The following is an 18,592-nucleotide window of genomic DNA, read 5'->3' as shown; positions in this document are numbered from 1 at the left end:
GAAAAACTCAGCAGGCCTGACAGTTAACGTTTCGATTCCATATGACTCTTCAACAGAACTAAGGGAAAATAGAAAAGAGGTGAAATATAACCTGGTTTAAGGGTGGGTGGGACAGGTAGAGCTGGATAGAGGGCCTGTGATAGGTGGAGTTAACCAAAAGATGTCATAGACAAAAGGACAAAGAGGTGTTGAAGCTGGTGATATTATCTAAGGAATGTGATAATAAAGGTACAGATAGCCCTAATGGCGGTGGGTGGGGGGAAGGGATCGAAATAGGCTAAAAGGCAGAGATAAAACAATGGATGGAAATACATTTAAAAATAATGGAAATAGGTGGGAAAAGAAAAATCGATATAAATTATTGGAAAAAAGGGGGATCGGAAAGGGGGTGGGGATGGAGGAGAGAGTTCATGATCTAAATTTGATGAACTAAATATTCAGTCCGGAAGGCTGTAAAGTGCCTAGTCGGAAGATGAGGTGCTGTTCCTCCAGTTTACGTTGAGCTTCAGTGGAACAATGCAGCAGGCCAAGGACGTACATGTGGGCATGAGAGCAGGGTGGAGTGTTGAAATGACAAGCGACAGGGAGGTCTGGGTCATGCTTGTGGACATTTCTGTACCTTTCTATTTCTTCCATAATACCTGCCCTGGATAAATTGTTGGATTAGTTGCCCCCCAATCTAACAGTGTATATGAGTTTTTACTAGGGGTGAAATTTATGAGACTGATTTGTAAAACCCTTTAAATTCTATGTAGCAGAGTTGACTATCAGATTTGTGATGCATCAATCTGTTGTTTTTATAAACTGAAACAGTTCATTTATTCATTATGATGCTGACTGCTTGTTTTGCCACCTTAGTGGGTGAACAGGGAGCGGTACAGCACTGACTGCAAAAATAGTGATCTTGTTTTGGCCAAACAAAATTGCCTGAAGTTTTCTGACTTTTTTCTCTCATGTTTTCGTTCAATGTCTCTGGATATCACAATCACAATCACAAAGTTTGAACAAATGTAAAAAAAATTCAAGATATTGTTAGAGGCTAGACCAAGCCTCATCTACAGGCTGTATAACACCTGCAGGAAGCTAAACATAATGCTCTTGTTTAGTCACGTGGTCTCCTGTGGTCTTGGAAATTGGAGAATAATTGCAAGGTCACAAAAATATTGTGACGGAAAGGGATTTGTGAAAAGTGACTCTATATTAAAAGTAAATCCCTATAGGATACATTTAAGACCCAGCAAAGCTTTGTTGCATCTCGGATGAGGAAGGTTTTAGTGGTTGCAGAATCATCATTTTCTGCTGTCTGATTTATTTCCTAAAATTCTCAATGATGAGAATCATGGCACGTACACATACAGAAAGGAAACCTTTTTTGTAGATAAATAAACCAGGAATCACTTTGTTAAAGGACTTGTAAAGTTCCTTGTTCTACAGCTAAGTAGTTGGCAATTTGCACTCACTGTATCCCTGAAAATGAGATTCTCAAAGGAGTACAAACAATAGGCTCCAATTTTGAGAGCAGAAATACAACATACTTTCAGATGAAAGAAAATTATCAAAGATGGTCACAGAATTGGACATTAATTTGTGTATGTTACAATTGTTATTTTTGGTGGGGAGATTTCCTTTATTAATCGACAAAGGTTTGTGTGTTGATAACTGGAAAATAAATCTGGTGAGGTAACAAGTTGGCCCGGATCTGTTACAAACTAAACATAGAAGGAACCTGTAAAGAAGCTATATGACACATACCATTTCAAGATCAGTTCTGTCACTGATTCAAAACACCAGGTTCATGTTCTGGACCTGTTAACCATTTAAGACATAGTCTGATGGACCCTTGAGAAAATGGTAGTACAGTAATTTTGCACTGCTTGGTGTTTGCTATTGGAAGCTCTTGGCCATTGTAACTCAATCTAGTATCAGCCTGTAATGGATGAAGTCAAAATGAAAGAATCAAGGACTACAGAATCATTGCCGCACCATTTTGGGCTTTGGCTGATGGAATCAATATACCCTACCTATTGGACTAAGAATATATTCAAGAGGAATGATCAGTGATGGACTTTTTCGCTGATCTGTGTAGCCTGTTCAATATAATGGAGGAAATGCCTCTATTGGTTCAAGTGTAGTCAGATTGGATTGGTGGGGTGGGGCAGTAGAAAGATGTAGTGCATTGTTAATCCTTTGGGAATCAAGCTTTCTAAGTTGGGAAGCAGGAAGTGAATGTGTTGAATGTTTTGAGAAATGGGGGAGCATGCGGATGGGCGTGCAAGGAGGAAGAGAGAGAATTGGACTCTTGAAGGAAAGAAAGAAGTGGGGAAAGGAAAATTTCTTGTGCTGCTGCACATCCTTCTGCAATTCCCTTCCAGCTTGCCTAAATAATTGAACTGATTGAAACTCTTTTCTGTTTCTACAGTTTCCAGATGTTGCTGGGTACGTGGGATTTGCAAACCTTCCCAACCAGGTCCATCGGAAATCAGTGAAGAAAGGGTTTGAATTCACACTGATGGTGGTTGGTAAGTTATGCTTCCTGTTTAGGCTATGAATGAATGCACACTGTTGTAAAGTCTATTACCTAATTTTCATTGCTGTAGAGTATTGTTTGTGATACTGAGTTCCATGAGTGTTAAGATGACATAGTTTCGATATCATTTTGAAAGTGCAAAACCAAAATTTTTTTCAAGCGTTAAAAAAAACACAATGGCCCATAACTTAGGTTCCCTGGGGGGTTGTACACGGGAGGTATCCCGGAAGATGCACTGGGTGACCGCCAGGAATTCCCCTGCAATTGTTTGGGAAGTTTAAACTTCTGATGGGCCATTACCCTGCACTGGGAAGCATTCAATACTCCGATTTAAATTGGAGACTTCAGATCGTTCCGATTCCCTTAACAGAGTAGCTGGACGGATTAAAGCCACTTCAAACCCTGAGATATCTATAATTATGACCACCGCGCGCGCGCGCACACACACACACACACACACACACACACACACACACACACACACACACACACACACACACACACACACACACACACACACACACACACACACACACCCCACCTCCCCAACTACCCTCCTATCACCCCTTCCTCAACCCATCCCACCCCTGCCCTGACACATCTGACACGCCACCCCGCCCTTTGTACCACCCCCACTCCTAATCCCATCCTACTCACTTACCTTACAGACTTACCTTCTCCCTGGCTTCTCAAAACGACTGAGACCTTTAAACTTATTGCTTTAAAAGCGCGCATGACTTCAGTTCCCCCGAAGCTCATTGCACTGTGCTGGTCTCCCAGGAGCTGGTACACTGCATGTTTCTTAGCAGGCCTGAGTCAGAAGGTTGGGCAAGAAATCTGTGGCTCCTGACTAAGGTAAGTAAAGAGGAACGTAGTGCCAATCCCCCTGTGATTGCTACTCTGCAGATATTCTGACCCATTTTTATAAATTTAATTATCAGGTGTGAGGAAATTAGAGAGGAGGGTGCCTATTGACTGGCAACTGCTTGACATCTAAAAATGCCACTCATTCTTATTCCTGTTGTCATCCATTCTCGCAGCAAGAAACTAGATCGTGGCATTGTTGTTGTCTGTATCTAGAATAAGATGTACATAAGCTTCCTTGTGTGGGTACATTACAAAAAGGATCATTTTTATTCATTAATTCCCTTCTGCATTGTCAAGTAGACTGAATATAGAATTGTTGTAGATGGGTGGGGCTGATGGCATGCCTACATACTAGTCTGGAATGTGCAGTGGTAACAACAGCTAGTCTGTTAGCACTCACCATTATTACTGTGTAAGACCTACTGCAACTTCTGGCATCTGCACGTGTGCAGTTAAATGCTGAAATCCGGAAGTTACTGCCAGTGATCATCTTCACAGCGCCCCCCCCCGTTGCAATCTTAGGAATCATTAATAATCACTGCTTTGTTGTGAACTGCAACTACGTGCACACTATTCTTTCTTTGTAATTCAATGAAACTTTAGACCTTATTCAGTCAATGGTTAACTGAGTTTTTAAACAGTGTATTAAAGCCATCAGTGTTGTTGAACAACCTCCCTGGCCCTGAAAAATTAATTTTAGAAGTGTGGAGTCTCATTCCCTTAAAATAACATGTAAAAACTCTATAGGTTTTTTTAAACAAAATACAATTTTTTAATTGTAAAAGTTAATTGCATGTGTAATAACTCCAACCATCATTTAATTTTCTGTAATGATTTAACTGTGATTTATGTTCCCTCTTTTTTGCTTTGACTGCAGTGTTTCAAGAAAGTGGCTCACCACTACCTTCTTGAGGGCAATTAGGGGGCAACAAATGCTGGCTTTGCCAGCAACGCTGACATCCCAATAAAGAATTAAAAAAAACACTGTTTTGCTGTCTGTGAGAGTTCTTCAGTTTGATTGGCTGGTCAGCCTGCCTGCTGTCTGCCCTGTTGCCAGATCCAAAAATACCAAATTGAAACTCATGACAGAAAAGAGAAATTCTATGCCCTGGAGCTTGTTAGATTTTTGTGAGTAGTTTTTCTTAGTCAGCAGGGGGTGCTATCATTTTGGAGCAGACTGCAAAATCTGGGCCATTATTTGTAATCGTACATGGAGCACATTTGTTCTATCTGCAAATCTATCTTGTTGTGAGGATTTTTTGACACAGTTTTCTGTCTGATGTAAATTGCCCAATCAACATTCCCCACACAATTTTGTTCTGTCCTGGTCTCTCTATAGCTGCAGTTCTCTGGCTCTGTGAAGTGAGTTTGCATTTATGAAAAGAAAACTTAAACTGTCCATGAGTGATGCTCTGAAGAACTGTCATACAGACTCAACGTTAACTCTGTTTCTCTCTTCATTGCTGAGTTTTTCCAGTATATTCTGTTTCTATTATTTATGAGAAATGCCATGTGCAATTTATGAGTAGTTGTTAAAAAATGATTTAGAAGTGATCTTTACAGTTAATATCAGGTTCTGTGGAAGACAGAAATGGTGGGCAGGATTTTTTGGATGGCAGGATTCCACCCACCCACCCCAATGCACCCTCACCACCATCCCCACTGATACCTGGTGCTCCTCAGCCATTTAACATTTGGTGCAGTGTTAATTGGCTCAGGACGAAACTTCTGCCCAAGTCTGAGAAGAAAGTCTCACCATAGAGAGCTGTCAGTCAATTGGATGGCCAGCAGCTCTGCAGTCCCAGCAGTGTCAGGTTCAAGTGGTGTCCACTGCTGGGACTACAGCTAGTCAACAAAGAAGAGGAGCTTATTGGAGAATGGAGGCCCCAGCAAGGGGAGAGAGGGGGTTTTGGGGGCTATGTTTGAGAGGCTGGGGGGAAGGGCTAAAAGGGAGTATAATCTGTTCCTTTCTGTTTATCTCATTTTTTCGTACTTGTTTCTTCGTTCTTGTCTTTTAGCTTGTGTATGATTCTCTTTGCCCTGCATTTCGCTGTTGTGTTCATTTTACCATGTTCTTTCTTTCAGGTGAGTCAGGTCTTGGGAAATCTACATTGATCAACAGCCTGTTTTTGACTGACCTCTACCCTGAGCGCTATGTACCTGGAGCTGCAGGTGAGTCAATTATTGGAAAATTTAATCAAATTATAACTGTCAATAGCATAGGTATGGCATCACAAGAACAATAACTTGCATAAAGAAAATACAACAGAAAGTGGTAGGATTTAATTGCTGGTTTCTGCAGAGTTAATCTAAGCTAGGACAGAAGTTCAAATGTTGCAGCTGGGCCTCTGAAATAGAGAGGGAGAAAATAGCCAGGGTCTCTGCTCCTGATAGATGTCTGGCGATCCATCCTGGAATGTGTTTGTGTATGGATGTAAGATGAGGGCTATGGTGAGGATCATGTGTGACAGTCCACAGTTGAATGATCAACCTGAACTCCCGATCTAGGCTTAAAGAGGTAGAATTATTTTTTGAACGGCACTTCAGGGCTGGATGTGCTATTGAACCTGCATCCCAGAAAAAAGTTGACCCCTTATGTGAAGGAAAAGTGAAAAGGTAGAAGAATTTTGCTGTAGGGAAAGGTTTAAAAAAAACAGCTGTCGTGCATTTGGGGCTGCTGTTTGTGGTTTTCCTAAAGTGTTTCAGCGTTGTTTGGATTTACAAGTCAAGGCTGATGAGCTGTCTATCATGCCAAAATCCTGTTGCTGAGTGCAATGTGATAGCTATAGTACTGGTTATCAAAACTCCTCCATATGTTTGGAATTAATGTGATCTTTTCAAAATATCATTGTTTTTCTCAGATAACTCGATAATTTCCTGCAGCAGAGGCGTTGTGAGGTGCTGCCAAGTTAACTAAACATTTATGTTGGACCCTCTTGTAGTTTTTGTTTTAAACCCAACCTCCCTCCTTAAAAAGCAACATGAATCACGAATAGATAATAAACAACAAATATGGAGTCAGATGAGAATAACATATGATCCTCCAAAGAAGTGCAATCTCTATGTACATAGATTGGTACAAAGATTCTGATACATGATTCGGATAATGTATGCCCCCGAACTTGGCACGTTGTGGCCTCCGATTTTTTTCAGCACATCCTTAAGTAGTCAAATGAATTTCTTCCAAGTTGCAAACTTGCACAATTGAGGAATATAGCATTGAAAGGAATGCATTTACATTCATGAGTCTGATGGCAATCTGTCTGTCGCATGAGTCAGAATGGTGCCTCTCATTCTTCTCCTCATGTTGGAGTTAACCACAGGGTTGATACTTTCCAGCAGAAAGATCATTAATCTTTTTCACCCATTTATTTCATTCCACAGTGAACTGCATGCTAGCCTGCTTTCAGTGGACTGATTTGAGGAGTTGGACATAGTCCAGTATGCAAAGCCATGCTTAAGTTTTGGGGAGACTTATAAGAGAATGTAAAGAACCCTGGATCATGAAAGACTGGCTTTCCCCTTGTGATAATATTCCTGGCTGTTAGCAAAAATACAACAGGACCTAAATAGCTGCTGCTAGTGGCCATAAATCTTTCCCTCCAGAATTGAAAGAGAAAGAAAAAGCCAGAAGTATTTAACAACAGATATATAGCATCAATAATGCAGCTTAGCTACAAATGGCCAAAGTGTTTGGATGATAAATGTAAAAAAAAGTGAGTTTTAATTGAGTAAGAATGACAGGCAGTTCAAATCAAAATAGATGACAGATGCAGTATATGTGATTGTATATAACTTTGGAACCTCAGAAGTGTCAAGGTATATTTACATATTAAAATTATGAATCAAATTTCAAACAAAACCTTTAATGGTGTGGCTATTAGAAACTATTGACTGCTTTGGGGGTTGTGTAGCAGTATCATTAGTTATTTTGAGTAAAGTTGGAAGGGGATGTCCGTGAACCGGTGAGTTTAGTGTGTTAACTATTATTTTCACAGAAAAGATTGAAAGGACAGTCCAAATTGAAGCCTCAACCGTGGAAATTGAGGAGAGAGGAGTCAAACTTCGTCTGACAGTTGTGGACACACCAGGATATGGTGATGCTATTAACAGCCAGGATTGGTAGGTTACCAGTGACAAATAATGTTGAATTAATCAGAAATTTTCTTGCTGTACCTTGATTGTGGACACAGTTGTTAAACAGCTGAAGGCTCACACTGTTCATTTCAATTTAGTGTGGGAGTTGATACCAGCAGTTATGGGCTGGAATGGCATTATGGAGCTCTTACATATCAATTATATTGTTGTGAATAGATTATGTGAGGAGCAGTTGTATTTTAATGTGCTTTTTTGTTGTTCAGCAGTGCCACATCCAATTTTGGTGCTAAAGATTTGATGTTTAGAATAATTGAATCATAGAAATTTATAGCAGAGAAGGAGGCCAATTGGCCCATTGTGTCTGTGCCGGCCTGATAAAGAATGATCTAGCCTAATCTGACTTTCCAGCCTAGTAGGTTATAAAACTTAAAATGCATTAATGCGATGAGGGTTTCTGCCTCTACACCCTTTCTCCCCCCCACTTTAGGTAGCAAGTTCTAGACTTCCACCACCCTCTGGATGAAAGCATTTCTCCTCTATCCTACAAATTACTTTAAATCTATGGTCATAGGGTATTTACCTTTCTGCTAAAGGAAATAGGTCCTTCATATCCATTCTTTCTTGGTCCCTCATAATCTTATGTACCTCAATGAAATCTTCCTTCAGCCTCTTCTGTTTGAAAGAAAATAACCCCAACCTAATCAATCCTTCTTCTTAGTGAAAATTCTCGTTTCCTGGCGACATGCTTGTAAATTTTCTCTGAGCCTTCTCCAGTGCAATCACAGCCTTCTCTGCAATGTGGTGAACAGAACTGTATGCAGTACTCGAGCTCTAGCCTGCCCAGCATTTTATACATATCTGGCATAACCTCCTTGCTCTTATATTTCTATACCTTGGCTATTAAAAGGAAGTATTCTGTATGCTTTCTCAACCACCAGCAGAGATCTGTGGTCATGCACTCCAAGGTTCCTTTGTTCCTCTGCATAGCTCACTATCCTGCTAAAAAAAAAACAAAAAAACTGCGGATGCTGGAAATCCAAAACAAAAACAGAATTACCTGGAAAAACTCAGCAGGTCTGGCAGCATCGGCGGAGAAGAAAAGAGTTGACGTTTCGAGTCCTCATGACCCTTCGACAGAACTTGAGTTCGAGTCCAGGAAAGAGCTGAAATATAAGCTGGTTTAAGGTGTGTGTGTGGGGGGCGGAGAGATCTCTCCGCCCCCCACACACACACCTTAAACCAGCTTATATTTCAGCTCTTTCCTGGACTCGAACTCAAGTTCTGTCGAAGGGTCATGAGGACTCGAAACGTCAACTCTTTTCTTCTCCGCCGATGCTGCCAGACCTGCTGAGTTTTTCCAGGTAATTCTGTTTTTGTTTCACTATCCTGCTAATTGTTCCAAATTACTCTGCTTTGTTTACTGCACCCAACTGCATTACCTTACACTTCTTCAGCTTGAATTTCATATGCCATTTCTCTGCCCACCTGATCAGTCCATTGATATCTTCCTGCAGTCTACCAATCACACATCCAACTTTAATATTATCTGTAAACCTTCTTATTCTTCCCCCCCCCCCCCACCACCACGAAGTAACATTTGTGCCACACAAGTGCCAGGTAATGACCATCTCCCACATTCGTGGCATAACCATCGCTGAATATCCCACTATCAACATCGTGGGGATTTCCATTGACCAGCAATTGAACTGGACTATCCATATAAAATACTGTGGCTACAAAAGCAGGTCAGAGACTGGGAATCCTGTGGCTCCTGACTCCCCAAAGCCTGACCATCATCTACAGAGTACAAGTCAAGAGTGTGAAGGTATATTCTCAACTTGCTTGGATGAGTGCAGCTCCAACAACACTCACGAAGCTTGACACCACCCAGGACAAAGTAGCCTGCTTGATTGGCACCCCATCCACAAGCATTCACTCCCTCCACCACCGATGCACAGTAGCAGCAGTGTGTACCATCTACAAGATGCACTGCAGGAACTCACCAAGCTGTCTTAGACAGCACCTTCCAAACCCACGACCACTACCACCTAGAAGGACAAGGGCAGCAGATAGATGGGAACACCACCACCTGGAAGTTCCCCTCCAAGCCACTCACCATCCTAACTTGGAAATAATCGCCTTTCCTTCACTGTCGCTGGGTCAAAATGCTGGAGCTCTCTCCTTAACAGCATTGTGGGTGTACCTACACCTGCAGCAGTTCAAGAACACAGCTCACCACCACCTTCTCAAGGGCAATGAGGGATGGGCAATAAATGCTGGCCTAGTTAGTGACGTTCATATCCCATAAATGAATTTAAAAAGAAATACTGTTCCTCAGAATTTTTTTCATTAGTTTGCCCTCTATCAAGGCTAGGCTGATTTGCTTGTAGTTTCTTGTCTATCTCCTTCCTCTTGTTAAACAACAGTACTACGTTAGCAGTCTTCCTGTCCTCTGGTACCACACCTGTAACCAGAAAGGATTGAAAAACGATGGTCAGAGCCTCTGTTATTTCCTCCCTTGCTTCCATTAACAGCCTCGGATACATTTCATTCTCACCAGATGACTGTCTACTTCCAAAGATACAAACGTGTTAATATTTCCTCTCACTATGTTTACTCCATCCAATGTTTCACGCCTCTCTTCCTCAACAATAGTGCCTGTTTCGTCGTCCTCTTTTGTGAAGACTGACGCAAAATATTTATTAAGAAGCATTCCCATGTCATTCCACGCTCAGGCTACCTTTTTGATCTCTAACCAACAGTGTTCTTCCCCAGTTATCGTCCTGCTCTTTATGTATTTACAAAATATTGTCTGGGTTTTCTTGGCTTTACTTGCTAATATTTTTTCAAGCCTTCTCTTTGTTTTCCTGATTTCCTCTACAGTTTCAGGCCTGCACTTTTTACACTTCTGTGTCATGCAGTATTGAGCTCTTGACATGAGCTTATCTTTTTTGCCTTATCCTACCATGTATACTTCTTGAAATCCAGAGGGCTCTAGATTTGGAAGCTCAATCTTTTTTTCAATTCTGAACCCTCTAATTCCTTGAATGCCTCCCACTGCTCTGACATTGAATTACCTTCTACTAGTTTTTTCCAATCCACTTTTGGTATATCACATCTATCCTAATGCCATTGTCCTTTGCCTAGTTGAAAACGTTTTCTCTACTCAATCTTTAGCATTTTTCATAATTAACTAAATCCAACTGAATTACGGCCACTGCCACCAAAATGCTTTCTCACTGGTGCCCCTTCCAATTGCCCAGCTTCATTCTCTAAAGCTAAGTCCAGAACTGCCCCATATCTTGGTGGGCGTCTACATACCAGACACAAAAGGTTCTCTTGAATGCATTTTAAGAATTTGTGCCCTCTATGCCTATTAAACTGATTCTATCCCAATTAATATTAAAGTTGCTGAAATCCCATAGATTTACTATGGTATTGTTTTGGCATATCTCAGAAATTTGTCTACATATTATCTCATCTACCTCCCTGTGTCTGTTTGCGGTTTTGTAGTAAACTCCCAAGAGTATGTCCCTTTTTTCTTCTTTTTAGCTCATATGCCCTCATTTGATCCTTCTAGCATATTATCCTTCCTCACAGCCGTGATTGTTTCTTAACCAATATTGCAACCCCAACTCCTTTTTATCCCACGGTCTACACCTTCTGAAGACCTTGTAACCAAGTACATTGAGCTTTCATTCCTGCCCTCTTTGATCCATGTTTCAGTAATAGCTATGGCATCAAACTTCCAAGTGTGTCTCTGTGCCCTCAACTCAGTTGCCTTATTCACTAAACATGCATTGAAGTACACTCCATTAGTCATCGAGCAATTCCTTTTTCATATATTTTCTAGACTCTGTTTCCTTCTATCCTTGCTTACCAAATTCTGTTGCTTTTTAGCAATGCTTCCCTTCGGGGTGATTCACTCTGCTCTTTACTAATGAGGAAAAGTTACTGAAAAATTAATTTAAAATCAATGTCTTGATGACATAAGACAACAATAAGGGGTGAGGAAAGAGAATGGGTTTGTTTTTTTTTGTTCTATTATTATTCTGGAAATTTAAAAAAAACTAGAATGTGCCAATGTCTGTAGAATTGAAAATTAACTTTTCCATTTGCTAAAAAAAATTGATGAGTGAAGATAAATTTACTTCTCTGGTTGTTGGGTGCAGTTGCTTTTCAGAATATGATCCAATGAGAATATGTTAATGCATTCTGATTGCTTTTGATTGGTGCGTTTAATTTTCAGGTGTCATGTCTGTCATTGTTCAGCCTGTTTTTCATTAGTTTAGTCTGGACTTCCTGACTTTAGTGTATTAACTGGTAACTGTACGGTTGCTAAGGAAATCATAAGAACGTAACAAAGTTAAAGGTAAAAAGGCCATTTCAAAGTTTCCTTGTGATAATTCTCTTTTCTTTTCAGTATATGCATGTTGCCTATTCTTTCTTCCAATAGGCAAACCATATGCTACTGCTAAGTTTCATTTGCTATTTTTCTACCCCGTTGCATAATTAGTCTGGAAATTATTCTACAAAACCTTTACTGCATCATCTTCCTCTAAGTAACTCCGAAATTAACAGACCATATTTCAGTGCAAAAACCAAGGCTGAAGCATTTGCACCCGTTTTCAACCGGAAGTGCCAAGTGGATCATCTATCTCTGTGTCCTTTTGAGGTTCCCAGTATCACAGATGCCAGTATTCAGCCAATTCAATTCAATCCACGTGATATCAAGAAACAGCTGAAGGTACTGGATCCTGCAAAGACTAACGGCATCCTGGCAATAGCATTGAAGACTTAAGTTATAGAACTAGCCACTCCTCTAACCAAGCTGTTCTGGTACAGCTACAACACTGGCATTTACCTGACAATGTGGAAAATTGCCCAGTTATGTCCTGTCCACTAAAGTGGAACAAATCCAATGCAGTCAACTATTGCCCCATCAGTCTTCACTTGATCATCAGCAAAGTGATGAAGGTGTCATTGACAATGCTATCATTCGGCACTTACACAGCAGTAACCTGCTCTTCAATGAAAGTTTGGTTTGTGCCAGGAACATTCTGCTCCTGACTTTAGGGTAGTGTCCGAGGTTCAACCATCTTCAGCTGCTTCATTAATGACCTTGACCTTCCCTTCCCATTTCCACCCCCTTCCCGCACCCTACTCCAACCATTATAAGATCAGAAATGGGGATATTCACTAATGATTGCACAATGTTCAGTATCATTTACAACTCCATAGACACTGAAGCTGTCCATGTCCATATTCAGCAAGATCTGGGCGACATGTGGGCTGAGCTGATAAGTGGAAAGTAACACATCCGCCACACAAATGGTAGACAATGATTATCTCCAACAAGAAAGAATCTAACCATTTCCCCATTACATCCAGTGGCAGTGCTATCTCTTAATCCCCCACTATCAACATCCTGGGGATACCATTGACCAGAAGCTGAACTAGCCAGCCATATAAGTACTGTGGCTGCAAGAGCAGATCAGAGACAGAGAATAATGAGGTGAGTAACTCACTTTCTGACTCCCCAAAGCCTGCCCACCATCTACAAGGCACAAGTCAGGAGTGTGATGGGATACTCTCCACTTGCCTGGGTTAATGTGGCTCCGACAACACTTGAGAAGCTCAATGACATCTGGGACAAAGAAGCCCGCTTGTTCGGCACCCCAACCACCAACCTAAACTTCCTCCACCACCAACGCACAGTTGCAGCAGTATGGGCTATATATAAGATGCACTGCAGTAACTCACCAAGGATCCTTTGACAGCACCTTGCAGCCTGCTATGTCAGCTATCTAGAAGGACAAGGGCAGCTTGCAATTTTCCTTCCAAGATACCGACACACCATCCTGACTTGGAACAATATCTCTGTTCCTTCACCGTTGCTGGGTCAAAATCCTGGAACTACTTCCTGACAGCTCTGTGGGTGTACCTGGGCCACATAGATGGCAGCTGTTCAAGCTTGTGGCTCACCACCACCTTCTCAAGGACAATTAGGGATGGGCAGCAAAGGCCAGCAACGCCCACATCCCATGAAAAAAATTTAAAAATTGGAAGGATGGGAGGAGGATTGATTGGACCATAAGTACTGTCATGAATTGGTTGGACCAAATGCCCTGTTTCTGTGCTATCTGTCCTACGCAATCCTATGCAATCTTACCTCAACCTCTGATGCCCCAAAGTGATTTACATTCAACAACAAATGTGGTGAGCAATTTGTGTACAACAATGTTCCACAAACAATAAATGAGATGATTCACAGGTACTTTATTTGGTAGTGTTAGTTAAAGAAAGAATGTTGGCCAAGACACAGGGAGAGCTCCCTGACCATTTTAAAGTATCTGAACAGATAGACAGAGCTTTGGTTTAACATCCCATTCTAACAGGCTACAACTCCAGCAATGCAGAATTCCCTTCGGACTGCCCTATCATGTCAACCCAGACTTCATGCTTTAAAATGAGTGTAAAGTGTTGCACATTAGTCACCTAATTGATTGAATTGGCAGAGAGGAGAAAAGGACCCAAAAATAATAGTAAAAATGCTAATTTCAATGCTGGACAATATGGTGGAACAATTAAAAAGCAAACAGAATTCTGGGATATATAGAATAGTGGCCATGTCCAGAGTTGATGCTGGAACTTTGCAGCGTACCAGGCAGACCACACTTGAAATACTGCATTCCGTCTCAATCAGCATAGTGCAAAAGGCACAATGAAGAGGGTATAGACTCGGATCAATTGACAGCAAAGAATCTCAGCCTGAAAAGTCTTGGAGGAAGGCATCTAAGGGAGAAAGGTAGGAAAAAATATTCAGTGCTCCAGTGGACCTGTGGTGTATCTTCTCTGTTAAGAATTGGCTTCTTTAAGTTGTAGGATTCTAAGTCGACATTTAATGATTACTTGGTTCAACAGCAGAACATCTGCAGAAACACTTAATTAGTTGGCCACGGAATAATGAACGTGGGGTCTATGCATGTGCAGAATAATAAACGCTGATTATGAATTACAGCCTTGTTTACATTCTTGGGTGGTTTAGGATCCAGAGTGCAATGTTGGTTCAGTGAAGTATGATGCGAGTGCATAAAAAGTTCAGTGAAATTGAATGGCAGCCTGTAATAGAATTGTGGATTTTGTCCTTCCTAACTTGTGCTGTCTCTGGAGAGCATTATGCTGCATGAAATTGGTGGTTACAAAACTGCCATTATTTAGTTACGATGGTAGTAATTTCAGTTTATAAGTTTCATGTATTATATATATTGGCTGATTCTTTTTCCTTGCAATGTTTTGTTGCTAAAACATTTTTAGCCTGCTGGCAAAATTGTGAGTTACATTGATACTTTAGTCTATACTTGATTCAGTTTGGCACCACCCTACTCTGTCAGAAGCATAAATTCAAATACTGCTCTAGAACATAGCCTAGGTTATGCATTACATCAGAGTATTAGCCTAGACTGGCGCTGAGGAAGTGCTGCATTGTCTGAGGCCCCTTCTGGCTTGATGGCTAACATGAACCTAAAGAACCCATGGCATTATTTGCAGTAGAATAGAGCAGTTTCCTTTCCAATAGTCCTTCCCTAAGCAACACCACTAAAAACAAATTAACAGATCATCTGTCAGCTTGCTGTTTGTGAAATTGCACCATGTGCAAACAGCCACCTGTTTGTTTTTTTTATATTAGAGGTTACTTATTTATAATGTTTATTGTCCCATTTGTGTCAAAAAAACTTTGTGAAAATGTCCATAACCAATTACTTCAATAGTGGCTTCAGATGGCATCAGTTTTGATGATCTGTTATCGTAATCTTCTTGCTTCACGCTCAGATTCCAAATGTGTGAGCACATCTCCCTCACAGACTGGTCCTTTCACATTTTGAATGATGGATCGGTTGCTGTCATCCATAAATTCCACACAGACCTGAGTACACTGCCTCTGGGATCCCGCCCTTTAAGAACTTTAGTAAGCGGAGTCAGTTTGATGGTCTGAGTCTGTGGACCCTCCATGTTGGCAACGGTGGTGGAAAAGGAAAACAAGGAGGGTTTCCTTCGAGCCAGAAATGAACTAGCGACCTAAGGATGCCCGTTTTACAGTCACCTACAGTCCTCTGCTCTATCAGCTGAGCTATCGAAGGGGAGCCCAAAACATGAGCACTGCTTATACTGCACACGTTTGGAACAAGGACTTGCCTCCCTGTCGGGGAATTGAATGCAGGTCTCCTGCATGACAGGAGGGGATACTAACCACTATACTAACAAGGACAGGCCAGCGATGCTAATAGTTATTCCACTTCAAGTTAATTAATTGCACGTGAAATATTTGGGATGTTTGAAAGACACAATTCAATGCTATATGAATTTAAATCTTTAATGCTTTCTTTTTAATAGAAACTTGCCCTCCGTAAATTGCCAAATTGTTATGATTTCTTATGTTTTGCCAAAGTGCATAGAGTTTGAAGTAGGTTTCTATCAGATTTTAAAATACACTGATTTGGATTCCACTATGCTAATATACTGGCTCTTTCTGGCACTTATAAGTTTGAGCAATTCGATTTGACATTGAATTGTTCTTGATGGCCATTGCTGAAGCAACTTTGACACTTTAGTCGATACTTGATTCAGTTTGGCACTGCTCTATTCAGTCAGAAGCATAGATTCAAATCCTGCTGTAGGACATAGCCTAGGTTATGCATTACATCAGAGTATTAGCCTAGACTGGTGCTGAGCAAGTCTGCATTGTCTAGAGGACCCTTCTGGCATTCTGGCCATGGGTTTATGATACATTTGTACCATACCCAGAATTGTGTGATGTTTGGGCTTCTAGCCTTGGGTGTTGGTTGAGATATTAGGTTTTCTGAATGTGGAAACTCTTTAACTGAGAGTAAATTTGGATAGATTTCTGTTGGGATTGCACCATGATAAATTCATCTCACAAGTCATTAAATCCACATCACCTCCTGCTTTTGAAGATGCAAATTAAATCCAGATGAAGCTTCTGTTAGGATTGGGGTTTCACACATAGCATGCCACTTTGAGACAACTGGCTTTGTTGAGACATTCTGGACAATTCACCTGTAATATTTTGGAATGGTTTCATTCATTAGAGCCTAATAGGGAAGTAGCTACCATACCCCTACTCGCTGCCAGGACCATATACTTAGGGCAGTAACAATTTTGATTGCCAGCTCAATTTGCCAGTCACTGGGCAAAGAGAGGTGGGGGAAGAGTCAGAGTCTTTGGCTTTCTGTCTTGCTGGGACACAAGAACAGTCTGCAAAATCTTGGCAACGACGCAGTCACAGGGAGAGAGATCACATTCTGAGGTTGGAGCCAGCCAGTTTAGCAAATACTGACTTTACTTGAGAAATAAGTATTGGATTGAACTTCAGTGTAAGATGTTTTCTGTTCATTCATTCCAAGTAAAATAAACCAGCTTGTTGGTTTGCGATTGGCTTCAACTCACTAGAGTCCACCTTCTGGAAGTCCACCAGTCCACCTTCTGGAAATTAGGACAAATGTAGGAAGAAGCGTGTTTGAGAGTATGATATCAGTGCACACAGTGAGGAGTTTCAGGGTTATGACCCAAGGTCACGCTATCGAGTTTGACTAGATATTGGCCAGCAGAGCATTGTAAAGAACACTGGGACTGCTTACAGGAGAGACTGATAACACAGTCTATGAGAATATCTAGTGCTGATCAGAAGTTTGTGATATATACCCACAGATAGTTATTGTCCAGCTCCAAATAAAGATAGCTGTCAGCTCCACATAATATTGTGTACCTTCTCCCTCTGCCCCTGTTCAGCACTTCATGTGCATGATCTTTGTCACATTTGATCTTTTTACTGCAGTTCTTCCTTACCAATTGTACCATTGGTATGTTTTCTGTAGGAGGATTAAGTTCCTGATGTCTAAACTTTTTTTTTCACATTTGCATTAAAAATAGAGGAGAACAAAGTCCAGGGAGGTGATATGTTCTGCTCTGTGCTCCTCTGTGTATTTAAAAAAACATGTATTTGTTCATTTTTTTAAGGTAAGGTTTAAAATTTGCTGTCCCCATAGAGAACACGTCAGCTTTCAGTCCAGAGCAGCTGCAGTGATATTTTTTTCCCTATTTTCAGGGGAGCTTAATGTTTGATCATTGAGAGAGTCAATCTGAAGCTGGAATTCTCCTGGTACTGAACATACAGCAGAACGCAGCTATTAACATGTGTTTTGCGATTGGGTGTGTCTGAATAGGCTGCCAGAACATGATAAAATGTGACCTCACTCCACACAAAAATGATCAAAGTTGCTTCAGGATGCAGGTGGCTCCTTCCCCATTGGTGTTTTTAGTGGCACTGCTCCAGTGGAACTCAAAGTGGTGGCCCGTATTAGCTCAGTAAATTTGTTTTTATTTTAAAACACAATGCCCCCTTATGCTGCATCCTTTTCTCACAGCACTGTCTTGTTGGGATTTAGTTCCGCAGTTGCTGGAGACCCTCCAGTACCTTACTCAAGTGGCTGTGTGTGAACTCCTGTAATCGAATGTGGACTGACTGTTGAATGTGGAGGACATAAAAGTTGAACCTGAGCAGATTGTTTTGTGAAATGTACATGGGCATGCATGGTCTTTCAAGGAGAGGTTACTAAACAGCAGGGATCTTTGCCACTTTTTTGCCTAGTCTAGAGGTATTGAGTCCAATTGTTGTCCCCTGCTGAGATCAGCCAGATCAACACTGTCACATTTCAGAATGCCCTGACCATTTTCCTATAGATTTTGAAAATATGATAGATCGATTTTTTAGATTCCCTCAACCTATTGGTGTGTGAAATACAATGTGTTCATTATTTTACATTGCATTTTAATTAGGTGAATTCACTCATAACTGTTGCTCTTTATGACCATTTAGTGTGAAGACTTGTATTAGAATGAAACCAGGGCTTAAAGGGTTAAGTTGAGGGCAGGTTGCATAAATGATAACTATTCCTGAGTTTGCAAGGTTAAAAAATGACCTATTTGAGATGTTTGAGGTAGTAAAATGATTTGATCAGGTACATACAGAGAAACAATGTCTTTTGGTGAGGGAATCCAAAACGAGGGGACATAATCTGA

At 41.0% G+C, this 18,592-nt stretch overlaps 1 protein-coding gene and 1 pseudogene across 3 annotated transcripts in view; one reads left to right on the top strand and one right to left on the bottom strand.

Moving 5' to 3' along the window:
* The window catches only part of zgc:63587 (uncharacterized protein LOC393431 homolog), a 136,711-nt gene that overhangs the window by 15,925 nt on the left and 102,194 nt on the right, over positions 1–18,592 (top strand). For all 3 annotated transcript variants that reach the window (XM_041202578.1, XM_041202577.1, XM_041202579.1), the window contains 3 exons: positions 2,420–2,519; positions 5,480–5,566; positions 7,393–7,516. In XM_041202578.1, coding sequence (XP_041058512.1) covers positions 2,420–2,519; positions 5,480–5,566; positions 7,393–7,516 — 311 coding nt within the window. The remainder of the gene's footprint in view (positions 1–2,419; positions 2,520–5,479; positions 5,567–7,392; positions 7,517–18,592) is intronic.
* Positions 15,297–15,505, bottom strand: LOC121285776 (annotated as a pseudogene).

Source organism: Carcharodon carcharias, chromosome 13, assembly GCF_017639515.1.
Source record: "Carcharodon carcharias isolate sCarCar2 chromosome 13, sCarCar2.pri, whole genome shotgun sequence".
Lineage (NCBI taxonomy): Eukaryota > Metazoa > Chordata > Chondrichthyes > Lamniformes > Lamnidae > Carcharodon > Carcharodon carcharias.
Note: the sequence above shows the minus strand (reverse complement) of the source record. Positions and strands in the feature narration are given on the sequence as shown.